Here is a 14,753-nt window from a genome sequence, read left to right as displayed (position 1 = left end):
GTTATGTAGTTCGTGCCCGTCCAACGATTATCCACGCGATACGAACTGCCAGAAATGCGATTGAATGGTTGAAAATTTATTCTTGAACCGCATACACGTCGTGACAATTATTTTAACGGATTAATTTAATCGTCTCCTTTATATTTCTGAACTCAGAGATACATATTAATATGTATCGTATACGAAAGTGATCTTGAAGTGCGTCGCACAAACGAACTTTCAAGACGACGTACGCGTATTTACTGCGTGGTTATTGTTGATTCGATAGTTGATTCTGTTTGTAACGCTTGGTTACGATTAACGCGATGACGTCCATTAAAACGTTGCCTCTAGTGGAAGGCGCAAGATTAATTGTTCTTGACGAAGGTGCGATACTATTTTGTTTACGGAAGAAAGACACGCGTGTTGTCAGAATTAAATTTTTTTAAAAATAGAAGTGAAAAACATTTCACGGTCTTACATTTCTGATAATATTACTTCGAAATAAATGTCAGATTACCCGAAATAGCTGCAACCGTAAATAATACGATCGTTTAATTAAATCGTTTTCGTTTTGAGTACCGCTAAAAAAAAAATGTAGCGATTAAAGGGACTATTTGTATGTGTATATTTCAGGAGTAGACGCGATGTATGCGAGAAAATTAATCGCAGGATGGATACAAATGTGGAAAGATAAAGATCGTAGTCACACTTTCGACTTATTATTATTTTCGGATCCGAAGTCTACGTACCAACATGAACCTGAACCCTTCGTGTCAAGTAACGTGAACATATGCGACTATTACACGATCGATATACACACGGTTGACATAAATGCTATTCACAAGGAGGACTTTGATATCCTCGAAGATATTTTAAAAACTACAGAGGTAAAATCCACGGTAATCGTCGACTGTTTAACGTCTTTAATTTTATTTGTCGGTCTGTCGAAAGCTTTATGGTTCTTAGAAAGATTAAGTAAACAAGTACAACAAGTAATTTGCATTTATAGACGAAACTTTGTACAAAATAAAATACCGTGTATTCAAACGTTAGGTACCACGTACGTAAGAATAGAAAAGTCTCCTGGTTCGCGAACAAATACTAGTTTTAATTATATGGTAGAGTTTATACATCGTAAAATAGGTGGTACAATTTTACGACAACGGGAGATAGTGAATCAAAATAATATATCTTATGAAATTCAATCTGAGAAAATCGAAACGCATGGTAAAAAGTCAAATTCCGTGTGCGAAAATCATAAACAAACAATAGAGTCTTCGTTTAGAATAGAAATGAACGAAAATGAAATGAAACAAAGAAAAGAAATGGTGTTACCATATACGTTTAATGTAAACACAACTAACACGTCTAAAATTCATTATCAATCGGAAGATATAGACGATATCGACGAGGAAGATCCAGATGATGATTTATGTATTTAATTTACTGCTATATATATACATAATATTAGGAGGGATTTATGATAAATTGCAAATCACTGTATATACACAATGTATCAATGATATCGACGTTTTAAATAAAATAATGTAATTTATATTTATCTTACATTTCATATAGTTTCTCAATGGTCATGTAGGAATAATATATATTTCGTCGAATAAAATCGTCCTTTGAAGAATGCTTGACACAAGAGTTTTATTAATGAATTATACCTTAACATTGACAATAATTTGAAATCACCTTCTTTGTTGATTTAACAATTGCATAAACCTAAAAAAATAACTCTGTACAAAATATTACTTCCACAGGGAAACTTTCAATACTGTGCATGAAATTGAGATTTAAAAATAGAATGTTAAATGGTATTGTTCATCTTTGGCATGTTTGCATCAGTTGTGTTATTACCATATTACTTTCTTATAAGACATTCGATTGTATAATAAAATATATATCAACTACACTTATAGATGACAAAAGCACAGCCCACGAATACAGAAGAGATTCTTTACAAGAAATCTCAAAGAACAATTCAATGGTTTTATAACTAAATGTGTCAGAATAAATTATAACATAGAAATCTATAAAGATATGTAAAGATTTTATGATAAAATAATTTGATACTAGGAGTAGTTTCGGGTACCGACGGATCCCTATTCGGTAGATTAAAAAAATAAATAATCTTATCGCCATACTACACCACAATCTAAAAAAGGAACATATAAAAAAACCTATAAAAATGAATCTAAATTATTCGCATTTTGTTCGAAACATTTCAATTAGGCATTGAAGGTATAAAGTAAATTCTGATCGCAAAAATGATGATTGCCATCGATGTGCTGCAATACTCTACTTTCTAACAAGGAACGACCGTATAAAACGGCTTCGTTTCTAGTTTGTGCAACGCCAGCGTCGAGTAACCAATTAACTAAATCAGTTCCAGTGAAAACACCTTTATATACCGTTAACAAACGTCTACGACATATCGCTATGCGAGCACGACATTCAGCTAAATGGGAATTACTAAATTGCTCCCGAATGGTTTTTGCTTCTGTACTTAGCTCATCCTCTGTAGGAAGTTGCAATTCTTTCCCTATAAGCATTAAAATTTATATTGCGTATTCGGTTTATAACATTATTAAAAACAATTGAAAATAAATACAAGGTAACGAACGATTTTACCAGCACGCCATTTATGGCATATTTTTCGCAGCCAGCATCCCAGTTTTCCAAGGCCAGGATCTAATCCGAAGATAGCAAACGCAATTAATGACTGGCCAAAGTTTAGGGCAACATCGAAGAACGCCAGTTCCGCATAAACTCCAGTAATTTGTTCCGTAATTAGTGTTCCAACCGATATAGATAGACCCTAATCGCAAAATGTTGTATAATATTGATTGGCTTACACAATAACTTTGGATTAACGAGCGCGAATGGAATGTTCCGTTGTTTACTTACAATAAGCATAGAACATAAAAGTAAAATGAGGAACACAAGATGTCGAAGTATTTGTGGATCATTTGCTGCATTTCTTTCATATTCATCATCTAAATACAAATCGCAATCGTTGACTTCGTTATAGTTACCTCTACACACTCCGGTCGGGCAACCGTTTGAATATTCGCAGCCAATACTAAAATAATTAATTAGTAGCAACGTGATCGTAATAATCATAAATTTTTGTGCAATTTACTTACATTGGAGTATTAGAAGTAGATGAAACGAGATCTTCAACATCGACTATACGTCGTTCGGCGCCATCGTCGGTAGAATTTTCCATGTTATCTGGTAAATTATTGTAAGATGCCGAAATATGTTGCCGTTGATACCTCTGTTGTAAAACTAAGCAGCCCAATGTTACTATAAAAGACAAAATGTATAATTTGAAAAAATCGTTCCGTATTATCAATTTGGTACGCTATCAATTGCAAACGTACCAATAAAACAAAATATTAATAAAAGAGTAGAAATTGCTGCTTGAATTCTACCAAACTGAAAATTAGGGTTTTTATACTCAAGTTCAGAGTTTCTTGGAGTTAATGTACTGCACATTATAAACACTATTAAAACTGGGAGCCTGTAAATGTGTATAATTTACAGCTATCTCACATAATTTTAATTATGGAAATAATTATTATTTTTGTACATACCCCCAACCAATAAAGAAAAACCATTTCTGCATATTTTTAACAAAGTTCAAAGATTGGGAGCTTAGATATAATAAAGTTGCTGCTGTTGCCATTGTCCACATGCGACTTACATATACTCCTGTAGTAATTAAAATGAACTGGATATACCTAATACAAATTGAAATTATAGTAAGTAGTACAGAACGTAAATAAAATAAAACGATGAAAAGTAAATTACCATAAAATTGATCCGGTACTATGCATTTCAAGTTTTGTCCAAATAACCACACCTATAGCTGTAGCTAACTAAAATTATAATTTTTACATATACATTTCAAATATGCATTGTATACATTTCAAATTATCATAGGACATTAATACAAACCTGTGCAATTACAATACATAATGTACATCGATGAGTAACACATTTGTATTTTTTTCTTTCCAATACAATGAAACAAATTATCAACCAAACGCAAACCATTATCGAAGCAATGCTTACATCGAAGGAAAACATATTTAGCTGATGCGTATAATTTGTTGGGGTAGTTTCAGTCGAAACTGCATCAATTAGTTTTGCTGATACAAACATAAGCGGAGCAGATAAGAATGTACAAGCCACCATTGCTGATGCAATTAAATCAATTTCAAGGTTATATCGAAGAGTGAAAATAAATAAAGCCGGGGCTGTTGGAATAGTACCATACAGAAATCCGTATGTACTTAAATCTTGTGTATCTGTAGCATTTTCTCCAGTATTTAGAAGAATAATAGATTCTCTTATAACCAATGGAAGAACCAACAATTTCACCGATATTAATATACCTGGTATCACAAGGGCTATACCTTTTAATTTGTGTATTTTGCCAACCATCATTAAACCCAACAGAAAGAGAGCACTGGCTGAGAAAGCATTACCAAATACATTTAGAACAGTAGCAAGTGCACATGGTACTTTATGACTGGAAAGAAAATTTCCAATAATACCAAGTATTGTCATAAAAAGTACTGGGTTAAATGCGATTCCCTTCACTATAGAATAAACCATGTCCTTATAGCTCCTATGGTTTTCGTTATTGCGTTTGCCAATTTCCAATAACACAAAACCAATTGGGTTTAAAATAACCAACGATATAGGTGCCATTAAATACAGATATGCAGAATATTCTGGATGTGTTTTACCATATATTGCATCAACTATAAAGATTCATTACCAGTTATGCAACATTATTAATAGCGTGTACGACATACTCTATATTCTACTTACTCATGGGATATCCGATAGCAAAGTCGTTGCTCTGTGTGGTAAATATTGCAAAAAGTGCAGCACACCCTGGATTTGATGGTCTTTTAATAACTAGAGATACACTTAGTACGATCAAAAATACACAACTTTTGGCTAATAATACAGCAAGCAAGAATTTCCAATTTACTAAAGTAAAATCAAGTTCTGCTAGTGACATAAAAATTAAGGATGGCAGAGCGAATGTGCCTACAAAAGTATTCAGGCCATTTGCTTCTGTTTTTGTAATGACATTGAACCTTCCAGCAATATACCTGAAAAGTATATAATTTAATATATCATATACAAACTATATCTAAACTTGTAATAATAAAATTTACCCGCATAATATAATAGCAAAGCATTGTATCAATGCAAGATACAAGTTATCCATTGGTTGAGTTTCCATTGTTATAAATTTATACGTTGCTTTCAAAAGAGATACGACCACTGAAATTTCCTAATTCCTATAAATATAAATTATACATCAAACGTCAATTTATGTTTCTGTAGTCTGAGTAAAAACAACAATTTGATACTTTCTCATGTGTATACGTTTGCATCATAATTATTCATAACATAAAAATTGTCATCTTTCAAATATAATTTTATTGTCCCAAAATGGACATGTACATGGGTGAACATTATACAATGTTAACTTCATGTCAACTTCATCCTTGTTTTAAATATCTTGCCTTCATTTATAAATCCTGAAATTTTGAAAATACTTAAGTATACCGTTTGAAATAGCGGGTGACATATGTTCGTGCATTATACAAATTACGTTGGAAATAAAAACACGGTACAAAGATCATTAATATCAGTCGTTAGAAAGTGTGAAGAGCAATTAATTTTGAACATAACAATAAACATTGCGCAACGCGTACGGAAACTTACACTTATCGTGAATTACTGCAAATATTTCAAACTTGTTCAACGTAATAATTATCTTCCGTTCGCTATACAAAATAAAAAGTACATACAAAAATCGCTAAAAATCTATTCAAGATCATAAATGATATTATTATCAAATTAACATTTACCTTGTATACGTTACGTATTGAAATAACTTTCAATCTTATCCGAATGTGTGCAGTATCGATAATTCTTCGCTGATTCATCTGATTGGTCGGTTCATGTCACGAGCAGCGTCGTTAGACTGCTGCAATTTCTTGCATGTAGCAGAGAAAACGACAACAGAGATGTGCTTTCAATAAATAAAGAAGAGCGTCGTATGGGCCCTTACTTTTTGTTTCTGAAAATTATTTAATAGTTTAGTAAATCAATAAAGACCGTGACATAAAATGAATTAAAATGCATAGAAGTTTAGTATGTATGTGTTACGTATGTAATGCGTAAGTTGCGTAGTTTCGATGAGTGAAACTTACGAGATTGTAAAATGTTGACAAATTCTTCAATTTCCTGTTTCGCAAATACACTTGTTTAACGATAAAAGTGCACTTATGTCGATCCAATGGAAGGTCTTGCACAACTTCAAGGTCAATAAGTATATCTTATAATAAAGCAATTAAATGATTTGTAGTATAAAAAGCAATGTTGTGTACAACAAAAGGTATTGATAATTTGCTTTTTACGCATTTTACTTTGTCTATATGCGATAGACAGTTACTCTCATTACTGAGGCTTTTATTATAACCATTCATACTTTTACATATGCTTAACTGTTAATTATTGCTTCATTAAGTCTGTTTTAATTCGTATACAGTACTATTTTCTAGAGTATTTTCTACAGTACTAATAACTATTTTCTACGGGATAACGAGGTATTCAACTTTTAAAGTCGTATCACTAAGCCACGAATTTTGGAAGTTTCTATTTACTTGTTTCTTAATAGTCTCTTTTGTCTCATTTATATCTATAAATGAAAGACAATGGTGATAATAATAAATTTATTTGAAATCTCTTAATCTATCTCGCGCGTTAATCTTATGGCTTGGGGCCCGCCAAAACTGTTTCTGGTTTTCATGACGTCAAGTATATACGTTACTGTATTCTTACGCATGCGCGAGAAATTGCGACAGACCTAATAATGGTCGTGGTTGTGAGCCTCGACGAACATCGAACTTGTTATACCGAAAAAATTATGGTAACATTCGATGAAAAATTCTTCAAAGTAGATTTAGAATCAATATAATCGTTGACAAATTCGATAACCTTAGACAAACCTCTTCTGTTATATTTGACTTATATTGAAATTAATTGCTCGTTAATCTATACGTAAAATCACCAATTATCAATTAAATAAATTTGAGTAGGGCGTAGTTTTGCATTTGTTGCTAATATCAAGAGCTAAAACTAATAGATACATTATATATGTATATCATATTGCGTCTGATCAATGAACAAATCAATGCAAACATACTCTAGTTTCTTTACCGTTACGTACAATATACGAATGTACGTCATATTATACGCACACATAAGTCTAACAATAAGCACTACGCCTGAAACGGTAAAAAATGTTCTTATACGAAATTTTTTTAATTATCTATATCGACAAGGCGTAATTGGTTAAGATTATTGTCAATAGGTTATCAATGATGATAAAACTTATCGGAAAAATATGATCCCGATAGACTTTGAACTGACGCAAAACGTATGATAAATATTTTTACAGACACGGCGTATGTTTGTAATTTGGTTAATGTTGCTTTTAAAAACAGGGAAAAATTAACGCTTTTTATGCAATATGTATGTATATCGATCAGTAATTTGGACAAAAAGTTTCGTGTATACCGATACCATTTTGTACAATATGTTTTAGATTTACTTTGATAGCATATAGCTACGCAGTTTGGCTAAAAAATTGTATGAATGTATTTTATAATTCGTACGAAAAATAAGTGCTACATAAATCATTTCAGGATTAATGTTCATTTACACACGTGTGAATGTATTTACATAGATACATCTCACAATACTAATACTCAGAAAACGTGACAAAGTGTATCTTTACGTCACTGACCTCCATGAATCATACATTCTTACACCTTGTGCAACCGTGTATATGTTCGCAACGTACAAAGAAACGTTCTCGATAAACATTTCAGCCGATCCGTCTTGTAATATATCGATCGAAAGGTTAATAGAAACTTACATATGTACTTTGAGAATGTAGATATACAGGAAATATTTCATTTCTTTAAACTTACTATTTAAAAAGAATATTCTATTATGAATTTTTTTGCTCGTTTGTAGAAATGAAAAAAATGTACGATTCATCTATAACGCAAAAATCGTTTCGCAGGAAAAAATCAATGAAGGAGTTATAACTGCCAGTACAATTGTCTGAACTATACACGTTGATTATCTTAGTTGTCTAATCAATTTTCCTGAACAAATAACATTACTGCGTTGCAACTTCATTCTAATCGGAACACATATGTACATCAAAGTCACATTATAATCACGTGGCCGATAGTCAGTGTATTTAACGTGTACTATAGTACTAATTGCAGAGATATACACATGGTATGTATGCATGTTCACATTTTTATGCGAACTTGTATTGCTTTGAATTATCCGTGACGTCAATTGATTCACTAATCAACGTTCGAATCCCAATAGGATTCCAGTTACAAAGAAATGTCGGATCTTCCTAAAGTACGTTTTCAAGGTCGGTAAAAATAGCACGTTTAATGCATACGGAGTGAACGAAGGGCGGGATAAACCTCGAGTCCAGGTATACCCAGTTTTTCTTGGAAATTGTACTAATTGTGTTAGTGTTTCCGAGAACGTAGTCATTAGTCATCGTGACGTTATTCGACTCGAAGCTAAGCTGACGTAACATTTCGATACTCAAACAGCTGGAAGACCGTACAATTTTCATAGGCGTGACGCCTTCCACCAATCGTATTAAGAATAAGTAATGCCATTACTTCTTTCGATTCTTTTTACATTATACGTTATCTTTAACTCTGCAATTTCCGTTAAAAATGAATCGAATCTAACATGAAATTTCTGTTCTATTCAACAGAACGTGTCTGTTGATTGGACGTAAAAAGTTGTCGGATAAAACGCGATAACGTAGTCACGATATACTTGGCAATAGATAAGAAAATCAGCACTCTGGTTTGTTTACAAAGAAAGAGGACTCGCGCAAACCGCGTCTTCTAAACTTTGCATGAGAGTAGCGGTCACATGGTGACCTATCAGAGAGTGGGTAGAGGGCGAGGGAGGAAGAGGGGCGATAAACTCTGAACATATATAATCTTCCCGCTCACGTTCCACCACCCAGTTCTGCTTAGATTCGGACACGTGAATTGTTTGTTTGGTGCGCTCATTGTATGGGTAAGTTATACACTGATTTTTAATTTTTATTTTCGTTTCCGTCTTCCGTGTCGAAAATTGTCATAGCAAATACGATCCGCATTCGGTCACAAAATGAATTCTTTATTCCGAATTATTTTCCCGTGTCGTATATTGAACATCTTCTACTGCTCGTTCGGAAGGGAAACACTTTTCGCTTCGAGCATCGCATATTTCCGACATGATTCAGTTCATTCAATGACGTAACGAACGGTAGGCACAAAGTTTCACGACGATGACATTGTTTCGGGAGACCGAATCATGGATGCACGAAACAAATGTAAACAGAAATATTTCAAGTGTCATCGATGTTCAGGTGCGTGTATACGATTTAAATTTGAAACCAGTTTTGTTTCAGTATTTTTTTGTTTTGTTTATGCTTATACAATCATCTTCGTTTCGATGATTACTTTGGGTATATTCCTAGCAAACGGCCCGTTCACCGATCGGGGTGAGTTATACGTCATTCGATTCGTCTAATTCAATACATTATTGATATGCATTTCATTATCTGCGGAAATTCGTTATTTTTTTATAAACTTGTCGTAAAGTTACAGTAAAAAAGTAAGGTTAAGTATATTTTGACAAGTCCACAGGTGGAAACAAGTGACTGTCGTTACTCTGTTCAAAATGCTAGATAGTCAAATGCTAATTTGTTAAACATTTATTGAATGAAATTTCTACTATTTCTGCTAATATTTCATTGAATAAATCACCATTTTTCTATTAGGTACATTTACTAAATACATAATGGCTCAGGCATTCAATGAAGTTACTCTTCTTAAAAATATAAAATATTGATAGTATTATATGTTATAAAAAAGATTAAAAAATGTGTAGCATGCCTCCAAGTGGTTTCAATTTAATTCGTGTAAGCATCGGTAATGGGATCTTCAAAACTGACGCTGTGATTAATTTTCAAGTGACGTTTGTGATATTTTCGATGACAAAATGTTGATTCATCAATCTCGACAATCTACTCTACTCTTCCAATTGCTGAGCAGTATTTTTATTTAATTTTAGTTATATAATAATATGACATTGCTCATAATTATATGTTAGTATATATGTTAATTTTAAAACATCTATAGCTGAGTTTGTTTTTAGAAAACCACGTTCTTTGCTTTGCAAATATCTTTATATTACAATGTCTTTTACGTTTAGTTTGATTGACAGATCCTGGAATAGTTATCCTGCATTGCCAATTTTCATAACATTTCCACATTGCAGATAGTACAAGAAACAGAAGAAAAGTAGAAATTGTTTCAGTAATCATTTGTTTCAACTGTTATTTCTGATTTTCTTCTATTTCTTGTACTTTGTGAATTTTGTTCAACTGTGCTATAAAAATGACCGAATTAGTAGTTCCAGAAGAGTGGACCTTATTTAAATTGCACGAATTTTGTAAAAATAAAGAAGCTTTATTAAAATTTTTGCAAGATAAAAAGTTGATTGCCAAAAATCTTAATTGTCCACAGTGTGGAAACGTAATGAAATTAGACAATGAAAATTGGCATTGTAGAAAAACAATTGCAGCATCTCTTAGTGCTTGCAAACGAAAACGAACTTGTGATGTAAAAATATGTGTAAAACGTGGAACGTGTTTTCAAAAATAAAGCTTTCTTATGAAATGGTATTAAAATTAACTTACATGTTAGTCCATAATTTTGATCAATATCAGATTGTACGAGAATTACAATTGAATAAAAATACTGTTTCTCAATGGAATTATTTTGTAAAACAAGTTATGACTGATTGGCTACAACATTCATGTGAAGTACTTGGCGGACCAGGCAAAATAGTAGAAATAGACGAATCTAAGTTCGGACGAAGAAAATATCATAGAGGTCATCGTGTAGAGGGACAATGGGTTTTTGGAGGAATAGAAAGAGGAAATGGAAAAATATTCCTGGTGCCTGTTGAAAGTAGGGACACAGTCTCCCTGCTTTCAATAATTAAACAATGGGTGTTGCCTGGCACAACAATTATTTCAGATTGTTGGAAAGCCTATAACATCTTAGAGAAAGAGGGGTACAAACATCTTACAGTAAATCACAGCTTACATTTCAAAGACCCAGAAACAGGTGCTCATACAAATACGATAGAAACTACGTGGAGGCATAGTAAACACTTTTTGCCTGAATATTGTCGGTTAGTATTTGTAATTTTGCAAGTTTTTTAATATTTTCTGTAACATACAATACCATAAAATTTTCTATTTTTAGCAAAAAAGATAATTTCATTGGGTATTTAAGCCACTACGTATTTTACAAATTTTCCAAGCAAGGAAAGAATGATTTATTTAACCAGCTATTAAAAGAAATTGCAGAAATTTCATTTGATTCTACAGAAAACCAAAATATACCAGACCTAGATGATAATGAAATTTAATAATAAAAAAAAGTTAATCCAACACACTGCATACAATAGTAATTTATTATACCTGTAAACACTTGCAATATTTTTTGCTCTTGCTGCATACACTGTCTACCTACAAGTACTGTCTGAGTTGGTCTGGGTTATATTTGGGGAATTGTTGCGGCACATACTGTCTACCTGACCGACTCATGCAAAGTCTATCCGTAACAAAATGATTTTTATGCATACGCATTCTACAAATTCCCGTTCGGCAATGTAGCATTATCAAATTAGATCCATCATTTATATTTGTAACATGAACATAGCAACGATAGTCACTTGTTTCTATCTGTGAACCTGTCAAAAAATGTACCTAACCTTACTTTTTTACTGTAACTTTACGACAAGTTTATAAAAAAATAACGAATTTCCGCAGATAATGAAATGCATATCAATAATGTATTGAATTAGACGAATCGAATGACGTATAACTCACCCCGATCGGTGAACGGGCCGTTTGCTAGGAATGTTCCATTGGTTTAAAAGGTGCTTATCCAGGAAAATTATTCGCGTTCAAAAATTAATAACATTTCAATGTATCGTCTGTGCCATCAATTTCTTTCTTTACTATACGAAACATACGAACGTTAACACTGTGCGACGAAAGTCGCAGTAGACACGTGGCAACTACGTCTATGTGGTCGTGTATTGATTCACCACGCGTTATACTGTCGCCATGTTGGACACCAAGCCAACGATAAAACCGATCCGCCTCTCTGGATTTATTTCGCAAATTTTGTCATACGGGACCGTATTGATTCGTGTTCTTAAATAGCAGTGGACTTACGGTAAATAAATCTAACAGCAAATATAGTAATTGTTAGGAAATGGAGCCTTAAGTGACATCGATTAAAAAAGATAAAATTCGTATTAACGAAGATTCCTTTCAATAACGTTTGTAAAAGTTATTTAAAGAAATTAGAAATGATTTTTAAAAACGTTTGTTCACAGAGCGAGAGAAGAGTATAAAACACGGAGAGAGCCCTGTGGAGCCAATAAGCAGCTGCAGGGATGAGCATGGCTTTGTGCCAACGGTTGGCCGTTGGGGAAGCGAGTGGCCAAGTTGACTCGAGACGGCAGAAATATGGTGTCAGCCACAGGGGCAGGCACGCGGGCCCTGGATTAGGGGTGTGCCGCTACCCCTGCCGGTTTGGGCCCATTATGAGTCACCAGCCCTGACCGTCCCAACGGTCGAACAATATGAGGAACTAGCAGGCAGTGTTGAATTAGAAACACAACACTTATTGCGCGAGCATCGCTATGATACCATTGGCAACTTTCTTGGGTAACTATAACAACATATTTTATCATATATAAGTAGTCCTGAACAAGTCGTTAATAAAACATTTTTATTTACGATCAATAGATTCTACCAGGACTATGTTGCAAGTGGTGAAAGCATGCTGGACAGATTTTATCGTAAATATCAACCACTCATAACACAAGAACATCACACTTGTGTGGGTTTAGGATTTGAGTTACTACGTTGGTTACGGGGTTTAAATAAAAGATTTCCTGGTATAGCAAGTGGCCTCTATTTGGTGTCTTGTGAAGAGGTATGTTTAAGATTGTTTGAAAACTTTAAATATTTTTTTTAGTAAATAATTTACATTAACTTATTTTATTTTAGACTATTGATAATGTTGAAACTTACGTTGGCGGACCACCTGCTGCTGACAGTGGAGAGAAGGAACACGTACTAGTGTGCCTGAAAATTGATATTAACGGACGCCGGGGAGTTATGCTTCTCGATCCTGGATATCATGTAGCCAGAGTTATTACTGTAATGGAAGATAAGTTATACCCACATACAGGCTGGTTTATACAATCTGATGAACCTGATTGTAAGAGAGAGTACAACTACTTTCTATGCGCTAATGATCCTGATTATGTCGAATGGCATGAGAGAAAAACTCGACCTGGTGCCTTGGAGAGAATACAAGTTGCTCTTATATATGTGGCAAGGCCATATTTAACTGCTATCGATGTTACAGAACGAAGAAATTTGGTTTATAATTTTCGAAGTCTCCTTGCAAGAGACACAAAAGGTCATCTTACAGCTGGTATATATTTCCCTGTTGTGCTAGATATGAACAACGCGCCAACTTTTACGATTTTTTATCAAACTAATAACGGCAAAAAGAGGGTCAAAATGGCGTTCAATAAATTTCGCAGTTCACCGAAGGTAAATCATCTATATATTAACACTAGATTTACGGAAGCCGTCAATTTGACGGATGTCAGATTCCATATTTAAAATTGCAGAACGCGTAAATATTATTTTTTAACAACTTATGTTGAATTTGTTTGATGCAATGGCATGAATACATATTCTAATTAAAAGAAAAATCGTATTTTAAGGTAATCGTCAACATAAAAGGTATTAATAAATATACGTGAGATCAATGCCCGTAAATCTAGTGTTAATGTCGCCCGATATGTGTAATGTTTCGATTTTAAAGAACAACTGTATTTTGATTAGATCAATCCTGACGCGGAGGAGAAAGAAATTATCGCAGAGTGTGCTCGACAGTTAGATTTGTCGCAAGATACATTAGAAGATCTGCTTTCTGCTCTTGCCATAGTTTTGAGCGACTCGGCCTTCGTGGCTCAACTTTTGGCTATTAATGCAAGAATCAACACTTTAGCAGAAGATAATTAATAGACGTCGATCCACCCTGTGCGGTGTAAACAAAATATAACATGTCATTTATTTGCCGGCTTTCCTCTTACTTTCATTTTTCTTCTGTTGACTACCATATTAATGGTATACTATGTATTTTAAACATTAATTTTATTCTTGTTACGATATAGAATTCAATATTTTTTAAGGAAATCTTAATAAAAATATAATTATATATCATAATAATATTATGAAATACTGGTTCAATGGAAACATTTACAAGGTATGTTAACAATTTTTTGCTTATGGTTATCATCTTTTTACTTATTATTCTTACATACGTAACGCTTTAAATTGAAACGAAGTTTGAAAAGTATATGAGAAATTCATAATGTTTTCATTGAAACAGAATCTAATAAAGCTAAATTAGTTTATTGCTTATATAGAAAAACTTTACTAAAAACTCTGGTATTAGGGATGATTTATAATTAATTTTTTTTTTTAATGTAAAACGTGGGTTCTGAGTTACTCT

General features: G+C 33.2%; 3 protein-coding genes across 7 annotated transcripts; 2 read left to right on the top strand and 1 right to left on the bottom strand.

Moving 5' to 3' along the window:
* Positions 1–177: 177 nt before the first annotated feature.
* LOC122397468 lies at positions 178–1,461 on the top strand. 2 transcript variants are annotated; one of them, XM_043396623.1, is made up of 2 exons: positions 178–516; positions 616–1,461. In XM_043396623.1, exon 2 carries the CDS (start codon positions 627–629, stop codon positions 1,422–1,424), a length of 798 nt encoding a protein of 265 aa, XP_043252558.1. In that variant the 5' UTR covers positions 178–516; positions 616–626; the 3' UTR covers positions 1,425–1,461. The 2 variants fall into 2 exon arrangements, with proteins under 2 accessions (XP_043252558.1, XP_043252557.1); XM_043396622.1 differs by having other exon boundaries at positions 178–366; positions 616–1,458.
* Positions 1,462–1,658: 197 nt separating this feature from the next.
* LOC122397466 (integral membrane protein GPR155) lies at positions 1,659–7,366 on the bottom strand. 3 transcript variants are annotated; one of them, XM_043396620.1, is made up of 14 exons: positions 6,240–7,366; positions 5,895–6,106; positions 5,749–5,810; positions 5,395–5,561; positions 5,193–5,318; positions 4,837–5,126; positions 3,955–4,766; positions 3,808–3,875; positions 3,591–3,737; positions 3,378–3,517; positions 3,138–3,300; positions 2,899–3,073; positions 2,623–2,809; positions 1,659–2,533 (listed from the first exon to the last, which is right to left on the bottom strand). In XM_043396620.1, exons 5-14 carry the CDS (start codon positions 5,258–5,260, stop codon positions 2,220–2,222), a joined length of 2,364 nt encoding a protein of 787 aa, XP_043252555.1. In that variant the 5' UTR covers positions 5,261–5,318; positions 5,395–5,561; positions 5,749–5,810; positions 5,895–6,106; positions 6,240–7,366; the 3' UTR covers positions 1,659–2,219. The 3 variants fall into 3 exon arrangements, with proteins under 3 accessions (XP_043252555.1, XP_043252554.1, XP_043252553.1); XM_043396619.1 differs by lacking the exon at positions 5,749–5,810 and having other exon boundaries at positions 5,391–5,561; XM_043396618.1 differs by lacking the exon at positions 5,749–5,810.
* A 1,666-nt stretch (positions 7,367–9,032) lies between these two features.
* On the top strand, positions 9,033–14,516 carry LOC122397210. 2 transcript variants are annotated; one of them, XM_043396220.1, is made up of 5 exons: positions 9,033–9,162; positions 12,550–12,883; positions 12,965–13,154; positions 13,229–13,783; positions 14,081–14,516. In XM_043396220.1, exons 3-5 carry the CDS (start codon positions 12,999–13,001, stop codon positions 14,258–14,260), a joined length of 891 nt encoding a protein of 296 aa, XP_043252155.1. In that variant the 5' UTR covers positions 9,033–9,162; positions 12,550–12,883; positions 12,965–12,998; the 3' UTR covers positions 14,261–14,516. The 2 variants fall into 2 exon arrangements, with proteins under 2 accessions (XP_043252155.1, XP_043252156.1); XM_043396221.1 differs by having other exon boundaries at positions 13,229–13,799; positions 14,022–14,223.
* The last annotated feature ends 237 nt before the right edge of the window (positions 14,517–14,753 follow it).

This window comes from Colletes gigas, unplaced genomic scaffold (genome assembly GCF_013123115.1).
Source record: "Colletes gigas isolate AHSC1104 unplaced genomic scaffold, ASM1312311v1 Colletes_gigas_Sc00009, whole genome shotgun sequence".
NCBI lineage: Eukaryota > Metazoa > Arthropoda > Insecta > Hymenoptera > Colletidae > Colletes > Colletes gigas.
Note: the sequence above shows the minus strand (reverse complement) of the source record. Positions and strands in the feature narration are given on the sequence as shown.

What these genes read in the sequence shown, in the direction of transcription:
- LOC122397468 (XM_043396622.1), top strand. Translation starts at nt 306, where the DNA reads ATGACGTCCATTAAAACGTTGCCTCTAGTGGAAGGCGCAAGATTAATT. An exon ending in ATTAATTGTTCTTGACGAAG is followed by an intron (nt 367 to 615) that starts GTGCGATACTAT and finishes TGTATATTTCAG; the next exon opens with GAGTAGACGCGATGTATGCG.
- LOC122397466 (XM_043396620.1), bottom strand. Translation starts at nt 5,260, where the DNA reads ATGGAAACTCAACCAATGGATAACTTGTATCTTGCATTGATACAATGC. An exon ending in TGCTATCGGATATCCCATGA is followed by an intron (nt 4,767 to 4,836) that starts GTAAGTAGAATA and finishes GAATCTTTATAG; the next exon opens with TTGATGCAATATATGGTAAA. An exon ending in ATTAATATTTTGTTTTATTG is followed by an intron (nt 3,301 to 3,377) that starts GTACGTTTGCAA and finishes TGTCTTTTATAG; the next exon opens with TAACATTGGGCTGCTTAGTT.
- LOC122397210 (XM_043396220.1), top strand. Translation starts at nt 12,999, where the DNA reads ATGCTGGACAGATTTTATCGTAAATATCAACCACTCATAACACAAGAA. An exon ending in ATTTGGTGTCTTGTGAAGAG is followed by an intron (nt 13,155 to 13,228) that starts GTATGTTTAAGA and finishes ATTTTATTTTAG; the next exon opens with ACTATTGATAATGTTGAAAC. An exon ending in AATTTCGCAGTTCACCGAAG is followed by an intron (nt 13,784 to 14,080) that starts GTAAATCATCTA and finishes TATTTTGATTAG; the next exon opens with ATCAATCCTGACGCGGAGGA.